At 49.6% G+C, this 19,722-nt stretch overlaps 1 protein-coding gene across 4 annotated transcripts in view; it reads right to left on the bottom strand.

Annotated features, from left to right (window-relative positions):
* Positions 1-19,722, bottom strand: part of LOC137562438 (uncharacterized) — a 166,403-nt gene that overhangs the window by 85,855 nt on the left and 60,826 nt on the right. For all 4 annotated transcript variants that reach the window (XM_068273787.1, XM_068273804.1, XM_068273795.1 and 1 more), the window contains exon 3: positions 13,379-13,498. In XM_068273787.1, the coding sequence (XP_068129888.1) occupies positions 13,379-13,498 (120 nt within the window). The remainder of the gene's footprint in view (positions 1-13,378; positions 13,499-19,722) is intronic.

Genomic DNA, 19,722 nt, shown 5'->3' with positions numbered 1-19,722 from the left:
TCCTTCTCCTTCTATATCTTCTCCTTCTATATCTTCTCCTCCTCCTTCTATATCTTCTCCTTCTCCTTCTATATCTTCTCCTTCTCCTTCTCCTTCTCCTTCTTCTTCATCTTTTTCTTCTTCTTCTTCTATATCTTCTTCTTCTTCTATATCTTCTTCATTTTCTTCTTCTATTTCTTCTTCTTCTATATCATCTTCTTCTTCCTCTTGTTCTCTATCATTATATTATGTGTCTTGGACACCTCTAAATTAAGTACACATTTTTTTTTTTCAAATTGATGCAGGCAGGAGGCAGCTATTTGTGAGCGTAATAGCTGGTGGCGCATGGGCAGCAGCACCTTGTAATGTGTTCCCTGGCAGTGGAAACACACAGACAGCAGGAGGAGATACAGCAGCAGGCAGCGTGAGGAGGTTGAGTGTGTGGCAGACTGGCATTTGGCAGCAGGCAGGAGGGCAGGCAGCGAGACATAATAGGCCCTGGGTCCTAGCGGTGGTTCCAGGGCCGTACATACACAGCGTGAGGTTCCAGACAGCGGTCGTGAAGCCCACATTGTGTCCAATACACAATTGGGACAGCACAGTTTTCAACCCGGACACCTCTGAAATAATTACATTTTTTTTCAAAATAATGCAGCTATTTTTGAGTGTAATAGCTGGTGGCGCATGGGCAGCAGCACCTTGTAATGTGTTCCCTGGCAGTGGAAACACACAGACAGCAGGGGGAGATACAGCAGCAAGCAGCGTGAGGAGGTTGAGTGTGTGGCAGACTGGCATTTGGCAGCAGGCAGGAGGGCAGGCAGCGAGACATAATAGGCCCTGGGTCCTAGCGGTGGTTCCAGGGCCGTAAATACACAGCTTGAGGTTCCAGACAGCGGTCGTGAAGCCCACATTGTGTCCAATACACAATTGGGACAGCACAGTTTTCAACCCGGACACCTCTGAAATAATTACATTTTTTTTTTCAAAATAATGCAGCTATTGTTGAGCGTAATAGCTGGTGGCGCATGGGCAGCAGCACCTTGTAATGTGTTCCCTGGCAGTGGAAACACACAGACAGCAGGAGGAGATACAGCAGCAGGCAGTGTGAGGAGGATGAGTGTGTGTGACAGACTGGCATTTGGCAGCAGGCAGGAGGGCAGGCAGCGAGACATAATAGGCCCTGGGTCCTAGCGGTGGTTCCAGGGCCGTAAATACACAGCATGAGGTTCCAGACAGCGGTCGTGAAGCCCACATTGTGTCCAATACACAATTGGGACAGCACAGTTTTCAACCCGGACACCTCTAAAATAGTTACATTTTTTTTTTCAAAATAATACAGGGCAGGCAGCTATTTTTGAGCGTAATAGCTGGCGGCGCATGGGCAGCAGCATCTTGTAATGTGTTCCCTGGCAGCGGAGACTCAGACAGCAGGATGAAATACAGCAGCAGCAGCAGCAGGTGTAATGTGTGTGTGTGCGCCACTTCATGTCCCCCTCTCGCCGACAACAGGAGCCAGGAATTCGCCTTCCACCCAAGCCTGGTTCATTTTGAGAAACGTCAGTCTGTCCACAGACTTGTGAGACAGACGAGATCGCTTCTCAGTGACGACTCCACCGGCTGCACTGAAGCAACGCTCTGACAGTACGCTGGAAGGGGGGCAGGAGAGCACTTCCAGGGCGTACTGCGCAAGCTCGCTCCAGATCGCCAGGTGCTTGACCCAATACTCCATGGGATCAACAGGGGCAACGCTGTCAAGCCCGCTGAAGGACCCCATGTAGTCAGCCACCATGCGGGTCAAGCGCTGTCTGTGACTGGAGGAGAAGGATGCTGCTGCAGGCACCTCCTCTCTAGTCCCTGGCAGCTCTACACTCATGTAGAGCTCATTGGTCAGAGACAGAAGGTCTGTGGTGCGTGTGCGCTTGCTGCTGGTGGATGCAGGCACCTGCTGCTGCCTCTGTGCTGGCTGGACAGTGGGGGTGGATGGCTCAGGGAAAGCTTCCTGCAAGCTCTTAACAAGGGACAGCTGCAAATCCATCATTTGTTGCGCACGGTCTCCTCCTGCAGGCAGGAACTGGCTGAGCTTTCCCTTCAGACGTGGGTCCAGCATCATGCAGATCCAGATGTCCTCCCTCTTCTTCATCTGGATGACCCTTGGGTCCTTGTGCAGGCACCTCAGCATGTGCGCTGCCATTGGGAAGAGTCTGGCCACGTCTGCTGGCACATCATCGGCAGCCCCAGAGCCGACAGGGCTGTCCTTCTCTTCCTCTGCCCCCTCCACCTCATCCTCTCTCCACCACCACCCCAGTCCAGCTGCGCTCTGCTGCTCCTCCTCATCAGCAGCAAGGTCAGGGACCTCCACCAACTCCAAGCCCTCCTCCTCAGAGGTGGCCTGTGAAGCTGCCTGCAGCTCCTGTTGGTCCAAGGCTGCCGCTCCCTCTTCCACCAGTGCATACAGAGCCCTGTCCAGCACACACACCAAGGGGACCCACTCGCACACCATTGCATGGTTCCTGCTCACCATGTTGGTGGCCTGCAGGAAGGGTGCCAGGACGGAGCACACCTGCTGCATGTGCCCCCAGTCCTCCGTGGAGATGATGGATGGGAGGTTGGTGGCGGCACGCCCAGTTGCAGTGAGGGAGGCAACTGTTGCTCGTGCAACGTACTGGCTGACAGCTTGCTTCTGTTCAACCAGACGCTCCAACATCGCCAGGGTGGAGTTCCAGCGAGTTGGAACATCGAGCATGAGCCGGTGCTGTGGCAGGTGCAGCTCCTTCTGCACCTCTTCCAGGCTCGCTACGGCTGCAGGCAAGTGCCGAAATGACGCACAACCTTCCTTGCCGCCTCAAGGAGTCGGTCCATCCCCTGGTAGGTCCGCAGGAACTTTTGGACTACCAGGTTCAAGACGTGCGCCAGGCAGGGGATGTGGGTCAGGTCTCCCCTGCCGATTGCAGCAACCAGGTTTGCTCCATTGTCAGACACCACCGCTCCGACTCTGAGGCCTCTGGGGGTCAGCCAATTCCTCTCCTGCTCTCGGAGTTTGGCCAGGACGTGGTTCGCCATCAGTTTGGTCTTACTCAGGCTGACCAATTCCAGCAGCGCTTGGCAGTGGCGGGGCTTCACGCTGCTGCTGAGGCGGGGGGTTTGGGCTGGTGTGCCGGAGGATGGAAGCGAATCAGAGGAACCTGCTGCTATTCCGCTGACCCTGCATGGTGGCACCACCCACTGCGTTGTTGGTGCTGCTCTGACAGTGCCCGATGCTGCTCCCCCCTCCTCACCCCCTTCCACCAAGCTGACCCAATGCGCGGTGAAGGACAGATAGCGGCCTGTCCCAAACCGGCTGCTCCACGAGTCCATGGTGACGTGAACCCGTTGACCCACCGCGTGATCCAGCCCTCTCCCGACATTAGCCATCACAGACCGGTGAAGTGCAGGGATGGCCATGCGTGAAAAATAATGTCGGCTGGGGATTGGCCAATCGGGGGCTGCACACATCAGGAGCGCATGCATGTCGCTCCCCTCCTGCACAAGGGAGTAAGGCAGGAGTTGGGAGCACATGGCCCGTGCCAGCAAGCCGTTCAGCTGACGCACGCGACGGCTGCTGGGAGGCAGAACCCTGACCACCCCCTGGAAGGTGTCGCTGAGCAGGGTCTGGCGATGCCTTTTGCTGGCACGGGAATCAGTGGAGGGAGCAGAGGAGGCCACTGAGGACTGGCTGCCAGAACAGGCCTCAGTGTCGGCGGCAGGAGTTGCAGAGGGAGGAGGAGCAGTGCGTTTCTGAAAAACTCCTGCTGGTGCTGCTGGAGGAGGTGGAGGAGGGCGGGTGGCTGATGCTGACGGCTTCGCAGTGGTGGCGGGTTTGCCACTGCCAGCTTCCTTCAACTTCATGAACTCATCATGCTCATGAAAGTGTTTCCCTGCAAGATGGTTGACCAGAGAGGTGGTGCCAAACGCAGAGGGCTCCTTCCCTCTGCTGAGCTGCTTGCGGCACTGGTTACAGGTGGCATACTTGCACTCCACATATGGCAGGGTGAAATAATTCCAAATTGGGGCGGTGAAGTTGCCCCTTCGGCTGGAAGGTGCTGCTGCCGCTGGTCTCCATGTGTTGGTTGGGGGGGGGGTTCTTGGTGCGGCTGGTGGTGGCACTGGCAGAACTCGTCTCCGGATCAGCACGCTGTGTGGCCTGCATACCATGCCCACTTGTGATCCTGCCCATGCCTGCGATGCTGATCCTTCTAGCAAGGCCCACAGACACATCCTCCTCCTCCTCCTCAGAGCTGATGACATCCCCACTCCCAGGACCTGGCACCCAGTCTCTGTCCTTCACCGTGTCATCATCATCCTCCCCCTCCGCAAACATGTCCTTCTGGGATCCGCCAAACTCCCTTTCTGCATGCAGGGGCAGATGGACAGTCACCACTTTCTGACTGTCCAAAGCATCATCCCCCAAAGTGCCACTCAGCATTCCTTCCTCCTCCAATTCTGCCGAAACAGCACTCCATAGCCCCGCTGTGCTTGGGGATAACAAGAAGGTGCTGCTGAGTGACAGGGTGCTGGTGTTGCCCGCTGGGGCTGGAGTACTGCACTCCTCCTCCTCCCCCCCCCCCAGGCAGTGCTGGGCGGCTGCTGCTGCTCTTGCGAACCGGAGTGGTGGCGGGGGTGGAGGACTCGGTTCCAGAGCTAATGGTGGCCTGCTCATCCACCATCAGTTCCACCACAGAGTCTGCGTCCTTCTCCTCAATAGGACGGCTACGACCTGGCGGTGGGAGGAACATCTGCGCCACACGCTGCTGCTGCTGCTGTGTCTCTGCAGCGTGACTCCCAGCTGTTGGGCGGCCAAGGCGTCCACGGCCAGTGGCTAATGGCGGAATAGCCACTGGTGCAGACGCAGAACTGCACATGGTGGTGGTGGCGCGGCTGCCACGCCCACGACCTCCTCTCTTGGCGATGCCCTTGCTGCCCCTGCCCAAACCGCGGCAGCCAGTGCCAGACATTGTATATTTTTAATATTATACAAATGAAAAAAAAACTTATGTATGTAAAGGCGGGTGGGACAAGTGGGGTACTTTAATGGGGTGGGACTGGTGGTAGTGGTGGGTGTGTGAGGTGACGGACAGGTGCACTCTACAGCAGAGATCGGTGTAGCGCTAACGAAAGAGTGCGCAGTGCGCACACAAAGACCCTAGCTGACGCTGACTGACGGTGTCCCTATACACAGACTACAGTACAATTCAGCAAATACACAATAGAAGTAATATATGAACAATAGGACGGGTGTAGCACTAACTGGAGGGTGCGGACAGCGCAGATGTGCACTGCGCACACAAAGACCCTAGCTGACGCTGACTGACGGTGTCAGACTACAGTACAATTCAGCGAATACACAAAAGAAGTAATATATGAACAATAGGACGGGTGTAGCACTAACTGGAGGGTGCAGACAGCGCAGATGTGCACTGCGCACACAAAGACCCTAGCTGATGCTGACTGACGGTGTCAGACTACAGTACAATTCAGCGAATACACAATAGAAGTAATATATGAACAATAGGATGGGTGTAGCACTAACTGGAGGGTACGGACAGCGCAGATGTGCACTGCGCACACAAGGACCCTAGCTGACGCTGACTGACGGTGTCATACTACAGTACAATTCAGCGAATACACAATAGAAGTAATATAAACAACAGGACGGGTGTAGTACTAACGAGAGGATGCGGACAGCGCAGATGTGCACTGCGCACACAAAGACCCTAGGTAACGCGGTGACGGACGACGGACGGTCCCTATACACAGACTAGAGTACAGTACACTACAGTACTACTAACTAAACAATAGAAGAATCTAGCTAAATAATAGAACAGGTGTGACTAGATTACAGAGAGCAGATACAGCAGGACAGGTATAGCAGTAAAGCTGGGCCTTGCTAATAGTGTTGGGCGAACATCTAGATGTTCGGGTTCGGGCCGAACAGGCCGAACATGGCCGCGATGTTCGGGTGTTCGACCCGAACTCCGAACATAATGGAAGTCAATGGGGACCCGAACTTTTGTGCTTTGTAAAGCCTCCTTACATGCTACATACCCCAAATTTACAGGGTATGTGCACCTTGGGAGTGGGTACAAGAGGAAAAAAAAAATTAGCAAAAAGAGCTTATAGTTTTTGAGAAAATCGATTTTAAAGTTTCAAAGGGAAAACTGTCTTTTAAATGCGGGAAATGTCTGTTTTCTTTGCACAGGTAACATGCTTTTTGTCGGCATGCAGTCATAAATGTAATACATATAAGAGGTTCCAGGAAAAGGGACCGGTAACGCTAACCCAGCAGCAGCACACGTGATGGAACAGGAGGAGGGTGGCGCAGGAGGAGAAGGCCACGCTTTGAGACACAACAACCCAGGCCTTGCATGAGGACAAGAAGCATGCGGATAGCAATTTGCATTTTGTCGCCATGCAGTCATAAATGTAATACAGATTAGAGGTTCAATAAACAGGGACCGGAAACGCTAACCCATCACAGATGTTCATTGTTCATGTTACTTGGTTGGGGTCCGGGAGTGTTGCGTAGTCGTTTCCAATCCAGGATTGATTCATTTTAATTTGAGTCAGACGGTCTGCATTTTCTGTGGAGAGGCGGATACGCCGCCGATCTGTGACGATGCCTCCGGCAGCACTGAAACAGCGTTCCGACATAACGCTGGCTGCCGGGCAAGCCAGCACCTCTATTGCGTACATTGCCAGTTTGTGCCAGGTGTCTAGCTTCGATACCCAATAGTTGAAGGGTGCAGATGGATTGTTCAACACAGCTACGCCATCTGACATGTAGTCCTTGACCATCTTCTCCAGGCGATCGGTGTTGGAGGTGGATCTGCACGCTTGCTGTTCTGTGTGCTGCTGCAAGGGTGTCAGAAAATTTTCCCACTCCAAGGACACTGCCGATACCATTCCCTTTTGGGCACTAGCTGCGGCTTGTGTTGTTTGCTGCCCTCCTGGTCGTCCTGGGTTTGCGGAAGTCAGTCTGTCGGCGTACAACTGGCTAGAGGAGGGGGAGGATGTCAATCTCCTCTCTAAAGTCTCCACAAGGGCCTGCTGGTATTCTTCCATTTTGACCTGTCTGGCTCTTTCTTCAAGCAGTTTTGGAACATTGTGTTTGTACCGTGGATCCAGAAGGGTATAAACCCAGTAATTGGTGTTGTCCAGAATGCGCACAATGCGTGGGTCGCGTTCAATGCAGTCCTAGGCCGAAGAGGTCATAGCCTAGGGTCACAAAACCTGTTTATTTTGGCAATTTCAATGGTGGCGAGTCTGACGTACATAAATCGCAGCAATGGCCGTTAGCAACGTCTGAATCTCACGAAATGTCTCATGCAGGTAGAAGACATATTGTTAGACTTGGGCTCCAAAGATGGGTTCCCTAAATCTCTGCAAACCAGAGTTACAGGGCTCCAAATTTGGTAAAATCACCCATAGGCTTTCATTGGGCCTCCTATTTACAGTTCCAAAATCTCACATCTTTTCAAAGGGCAATTACTCAGCAGTGGCAAATTTTCTAGCATTGTAGGGACCCTTAGGGGGAACATGACTGGTGAGTTTCGGGCCCCTAGGCCAAAGAGGTCATAGCCTAGGGTCACAAAAACCTGTTTATTTGGGCTATTTCAATGGTAGTGATGGTGACGTACATAAATCGCAGCAATGGCCGTTAGCAAAGTCTGAATCTCACGAAATGTCTCATGCAGGTAGAAGACATATTGTTAGACTTGGATTCCAAAGATGGGGTCCCTACATCTCTGCAAACCAGAGTTACAGGGGTCCAAAATTGGTAAAATCCCCCATAGGATTTCATTGCCTCCCTATTTCACTTTCCAAAATCTCACATCTTTTCAAAGGGCAATGGCTCAGCAGTACCAAATTTTCTAGCATTGTAGGGACCCTTAGGGGGAACATGACTGGTGAGTTTCGGGCCCCTAGGCCGAAGAGGTCATAGCCTAGGGTCACAAAAACCTGTTTATTTGGGCTATTTCAATGGTAGTGATGGTGGCGTACATAAATCTCAGCCATGGCCGTTAGCAAAGTCTGAATCTCACTAAATGTCTCATGCAGGTAGAAGACATATTGTTAGACTTGGATTCCAAAGATGGGGTCCCTACATCTCTGCAACCCAGAGTTACAGGGGTCCAAAATTGGTAAAATCCCCCATAGGCTTTCATTGGGCCTCCTATTTACCGTTCCAAAATCTCACACCATTTCAAAGGGCAATGGCTCAGCAGTGGCAAAACTCACCAGTCATGATCCCCTTAAGGGTCCCTACAATGCTAGAAAATTTGGTACTGCTGAGCCATTGCCCTTTGAAAAGATGTGAGATTTTGTAAAGTGAAATAGGGAGGCAATGAAATCCTATGGGGGATTTTACCAATTTTGGACCCCTGTAACTCTGGTTTGCAGAGATGTAGGGACCCCATCTTTGGAATCCAAGTCTAACAATATGTCTTCTACCTGCATGAGACATTTCGTGAGATTCAGACGTTGCTAACGGCCATTGCTGCGATTTATGTACGTCACCATCACTACCATTGAAATAGCCCAAATAAACAGGTTTTTGTGACCCTAGGCTATGACCTCTTCGGCCTAGGGGCCCGAAACTCACCAGTCATGTTCCCCCTAAGGGTCCCTACAATGCTAGAAAATTTGGTACTGCTGAGCCATTGCCCTTTGAAAAGATGTGAGATTTTGGAAAGTGAAATAGGGAGGCAATGAAATCCTATGGGGGATTTTACCAATTTTGGACCCCTGTAACTCTGGTTTGCAGAGATGTAGGGACCCCATCTTTGGAATCCAAGTCTAACAATATGTCTTCTACCTGCATGAGACATTTCGTGAGATTCAGACTTTGCTAACGGCCATTGCTGCGATTTATGTACGTCACCATCACTACCATTGAAATAGCCCAAATAAACAGGTTTTTGTGACCCTAGGCTATGACCTCTTTGGCCTAGGGGCCCGAAACTCACCAGTCATGTTCCCCCTAAGGGTCCCTACAATGCTAGAAAATTTGCCACTGCTGAGTAATTGCCCTTTGAAAAGATGTGAGATTTTGGAACTGTAAATAGGAGGCCCAATGAAAGCCTATGGGGGATTTTACCAAATTTGGAGCCCTGTAACTCTGGTTTGCAGAGATGTAGGGAACCCATCTTTGGAGCCCAAGTCTAACAATATGTCTTCTACCTGCATGAGACATTTCGTGAGATTCAGACGTTGCTAACGGCCATTGCTGCGATTTATGTACGTCAGACTCGCCACCATTGAAATTGCCCAAATAAACAGGTTTTGTGACCCTAGGCTATGACCTCTTCGGCCTAGGACTGCATTGAACGCGACCCACGCATTGTTGTCATTCTGGACAACACCAATTACTGGGTTTATACCCTTCTGGATCCACGGTACAAACACAATGTTCCAAAACTGCTTGAAGAAAGAGCCAGACAGGTCAAAATGGAAGAATACCAGCAGGCCCTTGTGGAGACTTTAGAGAGGAGATTGACATCCTCCCCCTCCTCTAGCCAGTTGTACGCCGACAGACTGACTTCCGCAAACCCAGGACGACCAGGAGGGCAGCAAACAACACAAGCCGCAGCTAGTGCCCAAAAGGGAATGGTATCGGCAGTGTCCTTGGAGTGGGAAAATTTTCTGACACCCATGCAGCAGCACACAGAACAGCAAGCGTGCAGATCCACCTCCAACACCGATCGCCTGGAGAAGATGGTCAAGGACTACATGTCAGATGGCGTAGCTGTGTTGAACAATCCATCTGCACCCTTCAACTATTGGGTATCGAAGCTAGACACCTGGCACAAACTGGCAATGTACGCAATAGAGGTGCTGGCTTGCCCGGCAGCCAGCATTATGTCGGAACGCTGTTTCAGTGCTGCCGGAGGCATCGTCACAGATCGGCGGCGTATTCGCCTCTCCACAGAAAATGCAGACCGTCTGACTCAAATTAAAATGAATCAATCCTGGATTGGAAACGACTACGCAACACTCCCGGACCCCAACCAAGTAACATGAACAATGAACATCTGTGATGGGTTAGCGTTTCCGGTCCCTGTTTATTGAACCTCTCATCTGTATTACATTTATGACTGCATGGCGACAAAATGCAAATTGCTATCCGCACGCTTCTTGTCCTCATGCAAGGCCTGGGTTGTTGTGTCTCAAAGCGTGGCCTTCTCCTCCTGCGCCACCCTCCTCCTGTTCCATCACGTGTGCTGCTGCTGGGTTAACGTTACCGGTCCCTTTTCCTGGAACCTCTTATATGTATTACATTTATGACTGCATGCCGACAAAAAGCATGTTACCTGTGCAAAGAAAACAGACATTTCCCGCATTTAAAAGACAGTTTTCCCTTTGAAACTTTAAAATCGATTTTCTCAAAAACTATAAGCTCTTTTTGCTAAATTTTTTTTTCTCTTGTACCCACTCCCAAGGTGCACATACCCTGTAAATTTGGGGTATGTAGCATATAAGGAGGCTTTACAAAGCATGAAAGTTCGGGTCCCCATTGACTTCCATTATGTTCGGAGTTCGGCCATGTTCGGCCCGAACCCGAACATCTAGATGTTCGCCCAACACTACACGTGACCCGTTCGGCCAATCACAGCGCTAGCCGAACGTTCGGGTAACGTTCGGCCATGCGCTCTTAGTTCGGCCATATGGCCGAACAGTTTGGCCGAACACCATCAGGTGTTCGGCCGAACCCGAACATCACCCGAACAGGGTGATGTTCTGCAGAACCCGAACAGTGGCGAACACTGTTCGCCCAACACTACTTGCTAACTACAAAATAGTACAATAATCTATCTAACACAGAAGTAGTACAGTAGATAGAATAGGACAGGTGAGAGCACAGGTAAGGTAACTAGTAGAGACTAGAGCACAGAGCAGGGCAGGCTGCCTTGCCTAGGCACAGGGCCTAGCTGCTGGCTGCAGCAGCACCAGTGACAGACTGTCTCCCTCCCTAGTCCCTAATCACACAAACTAAACTGCCTAAAATACAATCTATCTACAATACAAAGCAATACAGTTGAATATCAAGTGTTGGAGTGTAAAAGCGCTTGGTTTAGAACACAATAAATGCACTTGCACACAGACAAAAAGCACTGGAGCAGTCTCTCAGTACAATCAGTCAGTAAGTCGCAAGCAGGACGAGTGAGGCAAGATGGCTTCTGCTATTTATAGAGGGGGGTTGGCCAGGCTCCCCCTCTGTGATTGGCTGCAGTCAGAGGGCTGGGAGCCCTCTGATTCGCTTGTGAGGACTCGAGGTGACGTCTGTCGTGATGCTATCCGAGCTTGTGACGCTATCCGAGCTCGGATAGCTAGGATATCTCTGGATAGCTGCTTGCTATCCGAGTGCGCTCGGATAGCACAGCCCGGATAGCTAATACTATTCGAGCTCGGTATTCAAGCTCGAATAGTGAAAAAAGAGCTAGGATATCCGAGTATCTCGGATATCCTAGCTCTGATGAGCACCACTGAAGGAGGGTGGCTTTTCTTTGGTGTGGTTTTGCTCAGGTGTTCTTCCCATTGCTGTTTGTGCCTTTTCTCCAGGTGCCTTCGTAAGGCACCTGTCCCTACGTGAGTGTTGTCCTTTCCACGGCTCAATTTTTGTGGCAGAGAGAACAGATGGCATTGCTCCGATCTGAGGCACACTCACTAAAAATTTTCCAAACCGCTGAGCCCCCCTGGGGTGATGGCACTATGGTGGCCTCAGCAGCTGACATTGAAGGGCATGTTGGCTGGCTGTCCATAGCTGGCGATACATGGGGCGCCGGACACTGCCACCAGCTGTTTCTGAGGACGAGCTCCCCCTGCTTCTTTCAGGAACTCATCTCCTCCTACTCCTCTCTGACTCCCCCTCCGAACTGTCCCCTTGTTCATCTCTTCTATCAGGAACATACATGGCATCCATGTAATCATCATCATAATCATCCTGCCCAGCTTCGCTTTCCTCAGACACCACCAAAACTGCACCACCACCAGGTACTTCATCATCCCCCTCCTCACACGTTACGTCCATAGTGTCGCCACCTAACTCAGACATATGAGGTGGTGTAACTTGATTAGCGCCTTCATCTTATTGTAGCAGTAGTGGCTGGGAATCAGTGATTTCACCACCAAATATGTCCTGCGAAGTGTAAAATGCAGAGGATGTGGTGCTTGTAGTAGCGCTAGTGGCTACAGAAGACGAGGTGTTCTGTGTTGCTAAATAGTCAACCACGTCCTGACAATCTTGTGAGGTGATGGGACGTGCCTTCTTCTGAGCACTGTACTTTGGGCCAGGGCCGCACGAAATCACATCACCACGACCTCGCATACACATGCCATATGGCCTTCCTCTGGGTCTGGCTCTACCTCTGCCTCTACCTGTTTTGTCCATTTTGTCCATATCGGGGGGGATGAAGTGAAAGGTATGCACTGATTTAACTAATACAATGTGCAGTCACACAGGTGCAGCAGTTAACAGGTATGCACAGAGTGGTATATCACACTGCGTGCACTTACGTAGGTAGGTGGGTTCACCGAACACAACAGTTAGGTCTATGCTGTGATGATGAGGTGGTTTCACTGAACATAACAGCTAGGTATATGCTGTGATGAGGTGGCTTCACTGAATGAACACAACAGGTAGATAGGTATATATATATATATATATATATATATATATATATATATATATATATATATATATATATATATATGCTTATTTCAAAAGCTGTCCATGCAACACAAATGCAGTAATGGGTATTACACAAATGTGCAGCTTACACAGGTGTCAGTGATTGGACTGGGCTGGCTGGCACTAGCAGTGGCACACAGTATGAATTACAAAAGCTGTCTATACAACGCAAGTGACACACAGAAAAAAAAATCACAAGAACAGGATTAGCTCTGAAAAGAGCTGTTGAGAGGTGTTATATTAGCAATAAAAATCAGCCAGGAACAAGCTAACAAGCCAAGAGCCTAACTAATCTTTCCCTAAGAGAGACAATCTGCAGCAGCTCGCCCTACTCTCACTATTGCAGGCGCACAAGTGATTAAAATGGCTGGCGCTCCCTGCCTTATATACAGGGGGGGTGGCTTCCAGGACTTAGTGTAGCCTGATTGGCTACAATGTGCCTGCTGATTGTGAATTAGAGGGTCAAAGTTGACCCTAATGGAGCATTATGGGGTGAATCGAACTTCCGGGAAAGTTCGCCTTTGCCGGCGAAGGCGAACCACCCGAAGTTCGCCTGGAACCGTTGGCGGGCGAACCGTTCGGCCCATCTCTAGTGACTATGTACTCTGTAAAGTGCTGCAGAAGATGTCAGTGCTATATAAATACACAACAATAAGGACAGACTCACTGACTCACCCATTTTCTGTGGATATCTTCTTGCTGTATTGAAAGGCAGTAGCTTTCTGATTAGCTTGCTGGAAGGCTTGTGGTTATCCATTTCGAATGATGGAGAAGACTCAGCTTCTGGCTTCAGTTCTACAGAGAGATCAGAGGTAAGATTAGATTATAAGCTCCTCAGAGGATAGTCAGTGACATGACTATGTACTCTGTACAGTGCTGCAGGAGATGTCAGAGCTATATAAATCTTATCTTATAAATAGGAAAGTTCAAGTGTTTGGATGTTTGTTACTCGATCACGCAAAAATGGCTGAACGGATTTGAATGAAATTTGGCACACACATAGTACATTACCTGGAATAACATATAGCATACTTTTTATTCCCATAATCAAAAAGTGGGTGGAGACAAATACAATTTTTTCTGGGAAATGTAAACTGCAGCCATTCTTACACTGTTAATGGCAGGGTTCTCAAACTTTGCACAATTGGTCACTGAGTGACTGGAATTAATATTCAGAAAAGTGGGTGGAGCCTACAAAAGCCAATCAAAATTCACTTATTGCTTTTCAAGGGGAATATTCCATTGGTGCCATTTTTGCACTGTTAATGGCACAAGCCTCAAACCTGGTACAGTTGGTCATTGGGTGATGGTGGTTTCAAATTCAGAAAAGGGGTGGAGCCACAGCCAATCAGATTAGTTTCATTTTTAGTGCAAAATATTGATGCCAAAGACTGCAAAGCTAACAAACTAGCTCATCGAATAATTGAGCAATTGTGTGTGTGTGTGTGTGTGTGTGTGTGTGCGTGCGTGCGTGTGTGTGTGTGTGTGTGTGTATGTATATATATATATTAGCTGATGGCCCAGCATTGCCTGGGTATGTATTGGGCTGGTGTTGGCTCTGCCCATTTTTTCTAACCCTAACACACAATTACTCAATTACACAATGACCAGGTTTTTGAGCTTTGCGCTCTTTGGTATAAATAATTTGCATGGAAATGAAACAAATCTGATTGGCTGTGCCTCTGCCCCTTTTCTGAATTTGAACCTCAGTCACCCAATGACCAAGTGTACCACCACTACTCAATGACCAAGTTTGTGAGCCTTGCTGTCTTTGGCATCAATAATTTGCACTGAAATGAAACAAATCTGATTGTCTGTTTGGGGCTCCTCCCACTTTTCTGAATTCGAACCCCAATCACCCAATGACCAACTGTACCAGGTTTGAGGCTTGTGCCATTCACAGTGCAAGAATGACAGCAATAAAATATTTGCCTTGAAAATCAATAGGTGAATTTTGATTGGATTTTGTAGGCTCCACACACTTTTCTGAATATTAATCCCAGTCACCCAGTGACCAACTGTGCAAAGTTTGAGAACCCTGCCATTAACAGTGTAAGAATGGCTGCAGTTTACATTTTCCCAATGAAATTTGTATTTGTCTCCGCCCACTTTTTGGTTATGGGAATAAAAAGTATCCTATAAATTATTCCAGGTAATGTACAATGTGTGTGCCAAATTTCATTCAAATCCATTCAGCCGTTTTTGCGTGATCGAGTAACAAACATCCAAACATCTGAACATTCCAATTTAATATTAGGATATATTAGGATACATATTTTTAAACAACAGCAGAGCTATTTTTCACACACTAATAACAGCATTAACATGGGGCAGCAGCAGTGTAAGGTAGGCCATGGCTCCTGTGCCACAGCATGAATGAACTAAAAAGGTAACCCTGGAGGTTCTAGGAAGCTGTCGTGCAGCCACAGTTGGGGCCTCCCCACAACTCGGACAGCACAGTTTTCATCCCAGACACCTAGTAGTAGCATGGGGCAGCAGCAGTGTAGGGTAGGCCATGGCATCTGGGGGTCGTACCACAGCAAAAATAAAATGAACCAACAACAGCACGGTTGTGGTAAGTGTTGGTCAGGCCCAGCAATCCAAGTCACTTTATGTCCCCCTCTTGCCAACAGTAGAGGCAAGGAAATTGCCTTCAACCCATGCATGGTTCATTTTGAAGAAGCTGAGTTGGTCCACAGACTCCGTAGACAGATGAGAGCGCTTCTCCGTGACCATGTCACTGGCCGCACTGAAGCATCTCTCCGAGGGTACGCTGTCGCTGGAAGAACAGGACAGGACTTCCAGGGCATACTGGTGTCAAGCTCCCTCCAGATATCCATCCTTTTGACCCAGTACTTAATGGGATTCATGGGGCTCTCGGTCTCAAGGCCGCAGAAGGACCCCATGTAGTCAGCCACTGGTGCTGACTACAGGAGGAGGCTGCTGCTGGCACCTGCACTCTGGGCAGCTCCACCATGTAGAGTCTCCTGGTGAGACTCAGCAGATCTCCTGAGTGCCTGCTGCTGCTGCTTACCGCAGGCATCTGCTGGGTTGACTGAACTGGGAAAGGGGGGTGGAAGGCTGGGGGAAGGCTTCCTTCAGTCTATGAACAAGGGCCACCTGTAACTCCCTTGTTCAACACTCAGTGTCTGATGGCCAATGCAGCAGCGCTTGGCCGTTCCCCATCTGCAGCGAGGTCAGGGACCTCCAACTCCTCCTCCACCACCTAGAAGTCCTCCTGCTCCTTCTCCTGAGAGGTGGACTCTGCAGCTGCCTGCTGATCCAGCTGTCTCGGGCTGCCTTTAACTCTTCCAGCAGATCAAACACGGGCCCGTCCAGCATTCAAACCATAGGCACCCACTCGCAGACGGATGCCTGCTCCTGGCTCACCGTGTTAGTTCTGTGCAGGAAGGGAGCCAACACTAGGCACACCTACTGCATCTGCCCCTAATCCACAGCAGGAATGACCTGAAGATTTGTGGCGCCGTACACAGTCTCATCCATGAGGTAGCGGGTGACAGCTCTTCTGTGCTGGCACAGCCGCTATAACATCGCCAGGGTGGAGTTCCACCGAGTGCACAACAATCATGAGCCAGTGTGATGGAAGACCCTCATTCTGCTGCAGCGAGGACAGGGTCGCTCAGGCAGTGGCGGAGTGGCAGAAATGGCAAAAAAATTTCCGCACCAATTCCAGCAGATTGTCCATCCCTGGGTAGGAATCTCTGCACCACGAGGTTCAGGATGTGGGTCAAGTCTCCCCTGGAGAGGGCAGCCAGTAGGTTGTCAGACATCATGTTCCTGACTTTGAGACCTCTGAGGGGCAGCCACCTCTGCTCCTACTCCTGGGGGGTGGCCAGGACATTGGTGGCCATTAAGTTCTCTTTCCCCAGACTGACCATTTTCAGCAGTGCTTGGCAGTGGTAGTGCTTAACACTGCTGCTGAGGCATGAAGCAGGTTATTTGCCATGTGGCCATGAGCGCCGTGTGCCTAAGCTTGCCGCCATCATAGCAGCAATGCTATGATGCACGCCCCTTGTAATGAGTTAGGGCTCTGGTAGTTGCGAGACCACGCATTACATCTTCCTCCGAGTTGTGACAACTCTGAGCGGGAATAGTATTTAACGCCACCAGGGAGTTTAGTGGCAGCAGGGAGAGCCGTCATTCAGCTCCCCCTGTGCCAAACTGCCCAGTGCCCAGATGACCTGCTCTCGCTGAGGCGGGCATGCTTGCATGACGTGCCCACTCCAGTGGAGGGAACAGGATCAGAGGAAGCTGATGCATCTCCCCTGACCCCGTGGGGTGGCACCACCAACTGGGCTGCTGCTGTGCTAGTTGCTGCTGCTGAATCCTCAGCCCCTTCCACCAGGCTGACCCAGTGGGCAGTGAAGGACAGGTAGCGCTCCTGTCCGTAGCGGCTGCTCCAGGAGTCCATGGACACATGGACCCGCCCATGGAGTGATCAAGCAAACGGGTCATGTTCTGGACCACAAACTGGTGCAGTGCTGGGATTGCTGTGTGGGAGAAATAGTTGTGGCTGGGAATACACTACTCCAAGATCCCATACTGCAGGAACACATAGTGTTGGACTGGGAGCTGGGAGAACAGAGGAAATCAACTTGCTGGCCAAGCAGCAGTAATCAGGTGTTGCTGCTCACAGTGAAGGCTTGCTGCAGGTTTCTATTAGGAGTGATAACACAGGGTTTCTGCTGCTTGTCCAGCAGGTGGATTTCCTCAGCTTTTCCACCTCCCAGTTCGACACTGGGAGCACATACATGTCACTACCCTCCTGCACAAGGGAGTATGGCAGGAGCTGGGAGCAAACGCCCCGGGCAAGCAACCGTTAAGCTTCCAGATGCGCCTGTTCCCGGGAGGCAGAGCCTTGGTCACTTCTGGAAAAGTGTTGCTCAGCAGGGTCTGTCACTGCCCTGCACAGGAAGCTGAGATGGGAGCAGAGTAGACAGCAGAGGAGGGCATTGAGGACCGGCTGCTCTCACCAGCCTTAATTTCTGGGAGACCTCTCAAGGGCACACAGGAGGGAGCAGTGCATTTCCATGCTCCTGCTGCTGCTTCTGGATGAGCAGGAGGTGGGCTGCTGCTGCTAAAGGCTGCATGGTGGTTCTCCTGCTCCGACCACCAACCTCCTTCAGCCTCTCAAACTCTTTGTGCTCCCTGTGATCAGGGCCAGTTCCATTCTTTATGCTGCCTGAGGCAAACTTGTAAGGTTGATCCACCCCCCCTGCTTCAGTATATATATATATATATATATATATATATATATATATATATATATATATATATATATATATATAGTGTAGTTTCCCCAGTATAGTTAGCTTGTATAGTTGCCCCAGTATAGATAGTATAGTTGCCCAAGTATAGGTGGTATAGATGCCCCAGTATAGGTAGTATAGTTGCTCCAGTATAGATAGTATAGTTGCCACAGTATAGGTAGTATAGATGGCCCAGTATAGGTGGTATAGATGCCCCAGTATAGATAGTATAGTTGCCACAGTATAGGTAGTATAGATGGCCCAGTATAGGTGGTATAGTTGCTGCAGTATAGGTAGTATAGTTGCCACAGTATAGGTAGTATAGATGGCCCAGTATAGGTGGTATAGATGCCCCAGTATAGATAGTATAGTTGCCACAGTATAGGTAGTATAGATGGCCCAGTATAGGTGGTATAGTTGCCCCAGTATAGATAGTATAGTTGCCCAAGTATAGGTGGTATAGATGCCCCGGTATAGGTAGTATAGTTGCTCCAGTATAGATAGTATAGTTGCCCAAGTATAGGTGGTATAGATGCCCCGGTATAGGTAGTATAGTTGCTCCAGTATAGATAGTATAGTTGCCACAGTATAGGTAGTATAGATGGCCCAGTATAGGTGGTATAGATGCCCCAGTATAGGTAGTATAGTTGCTGCAGTATAGGTTGTATAGATGCCCCAGTATAGGTAGTATAGTTGCTGCAGTATAGGTTGTATAGATGCCCCAGTATAGGTAGTATAGTTGCTGCAGTATAGGTTGTATAGATGCCCCAGTATAGGTAGTATAGTTGCTGCAGTATAGGTGGTATAGATGCCCCAGTATAGGTAGTATAGTTGCTGCAGTATAGGTTGTATAGATGCCCCAGTATAGGTAGTATAGTTGCTGCAGTATAGGTTGTATAGATGCCCCAGTATAGGTAGTATAGTTGCTGCAGTATAGGTAGTATAGATGGCCCAGTATAGGTGGTATAGATGCCCCAGTATAGGTAGTATAGTTGCTGCAGTATAGGTGGTATAGATGCCCCAGTATAGGTAGTATAGTTGCTGCAGTATAGGTGGTATAGATGCCCCAGTATAGGTAGTATAGTTGCTGCAGTATAGGTTGTATAGATGCCCCAGTATAGGTAGTATAGATGGCCCAGTATAGGTGGTATAGTTGCTGCAGTATAGGTTGTATAGATGCCCCAGTATAGGTAGTATAGTTGCTGCAGTATAGGTAGTATAGTTGCTCCAGTATAGATAGTATAGTTGCCACAGTATAGGTAGTATAGATGCCCCAGTATAGGTAGTATAGTTGCTGCAGTATAGGTTGTATAGATGCCCCAGTATAGGTAGTATAGTTGCTGCAGTATAGGTTGTATAGATGCCCCAGTATAGGTAGTATAGTTGCTCCAGTATAGATAGTATAGTTGCCACAGTATAGGTAGTATAGATGGCCCAGTATAGGTGGTATAGATGCCCCAGTATAGGTAGTATAGTTGCTCCAGTATAGGTGGTATAGATGCCCCAGTATAGGTAGTATAGTTGCTGCAGTATATGTAGTATATCTGCCCCCAGTGCCTGCTCTTCCTTCCCCTGCAGCTGGCGCTCACCAAAACATGAAGATATATGTTCACAACCAAAACAATCTAGCTTATTTTGGATCATTTATTGTTGCACTGAGTTATTGGACAGAGTAGTGGATACATTCAATCAGAATACAATCTGTTCTACACCACCACTGGAATATCCTGACAAAGGATCCCATTTTAA

This window comes from Hyperolius riggenbachi, chromosome 1 (genome assembly GCF_040937935.1).
Source record: "Hyperolius riggenbachi isolate aHypRig1 chromosome 1, aHypRig1.pri, whole genome shotgun sequence".
NCBI lineage: Eukaryota > Metazoa > Chordata > Amphibia > Anura > Hyperoliidae > Hyperolius > Hyperolius riggenbachi.
The sequence above is the reverse complement of the archived record's forward strand: the minus strand, read 5'-3'. Positions and strand labels throughout refer to the sequence as shown.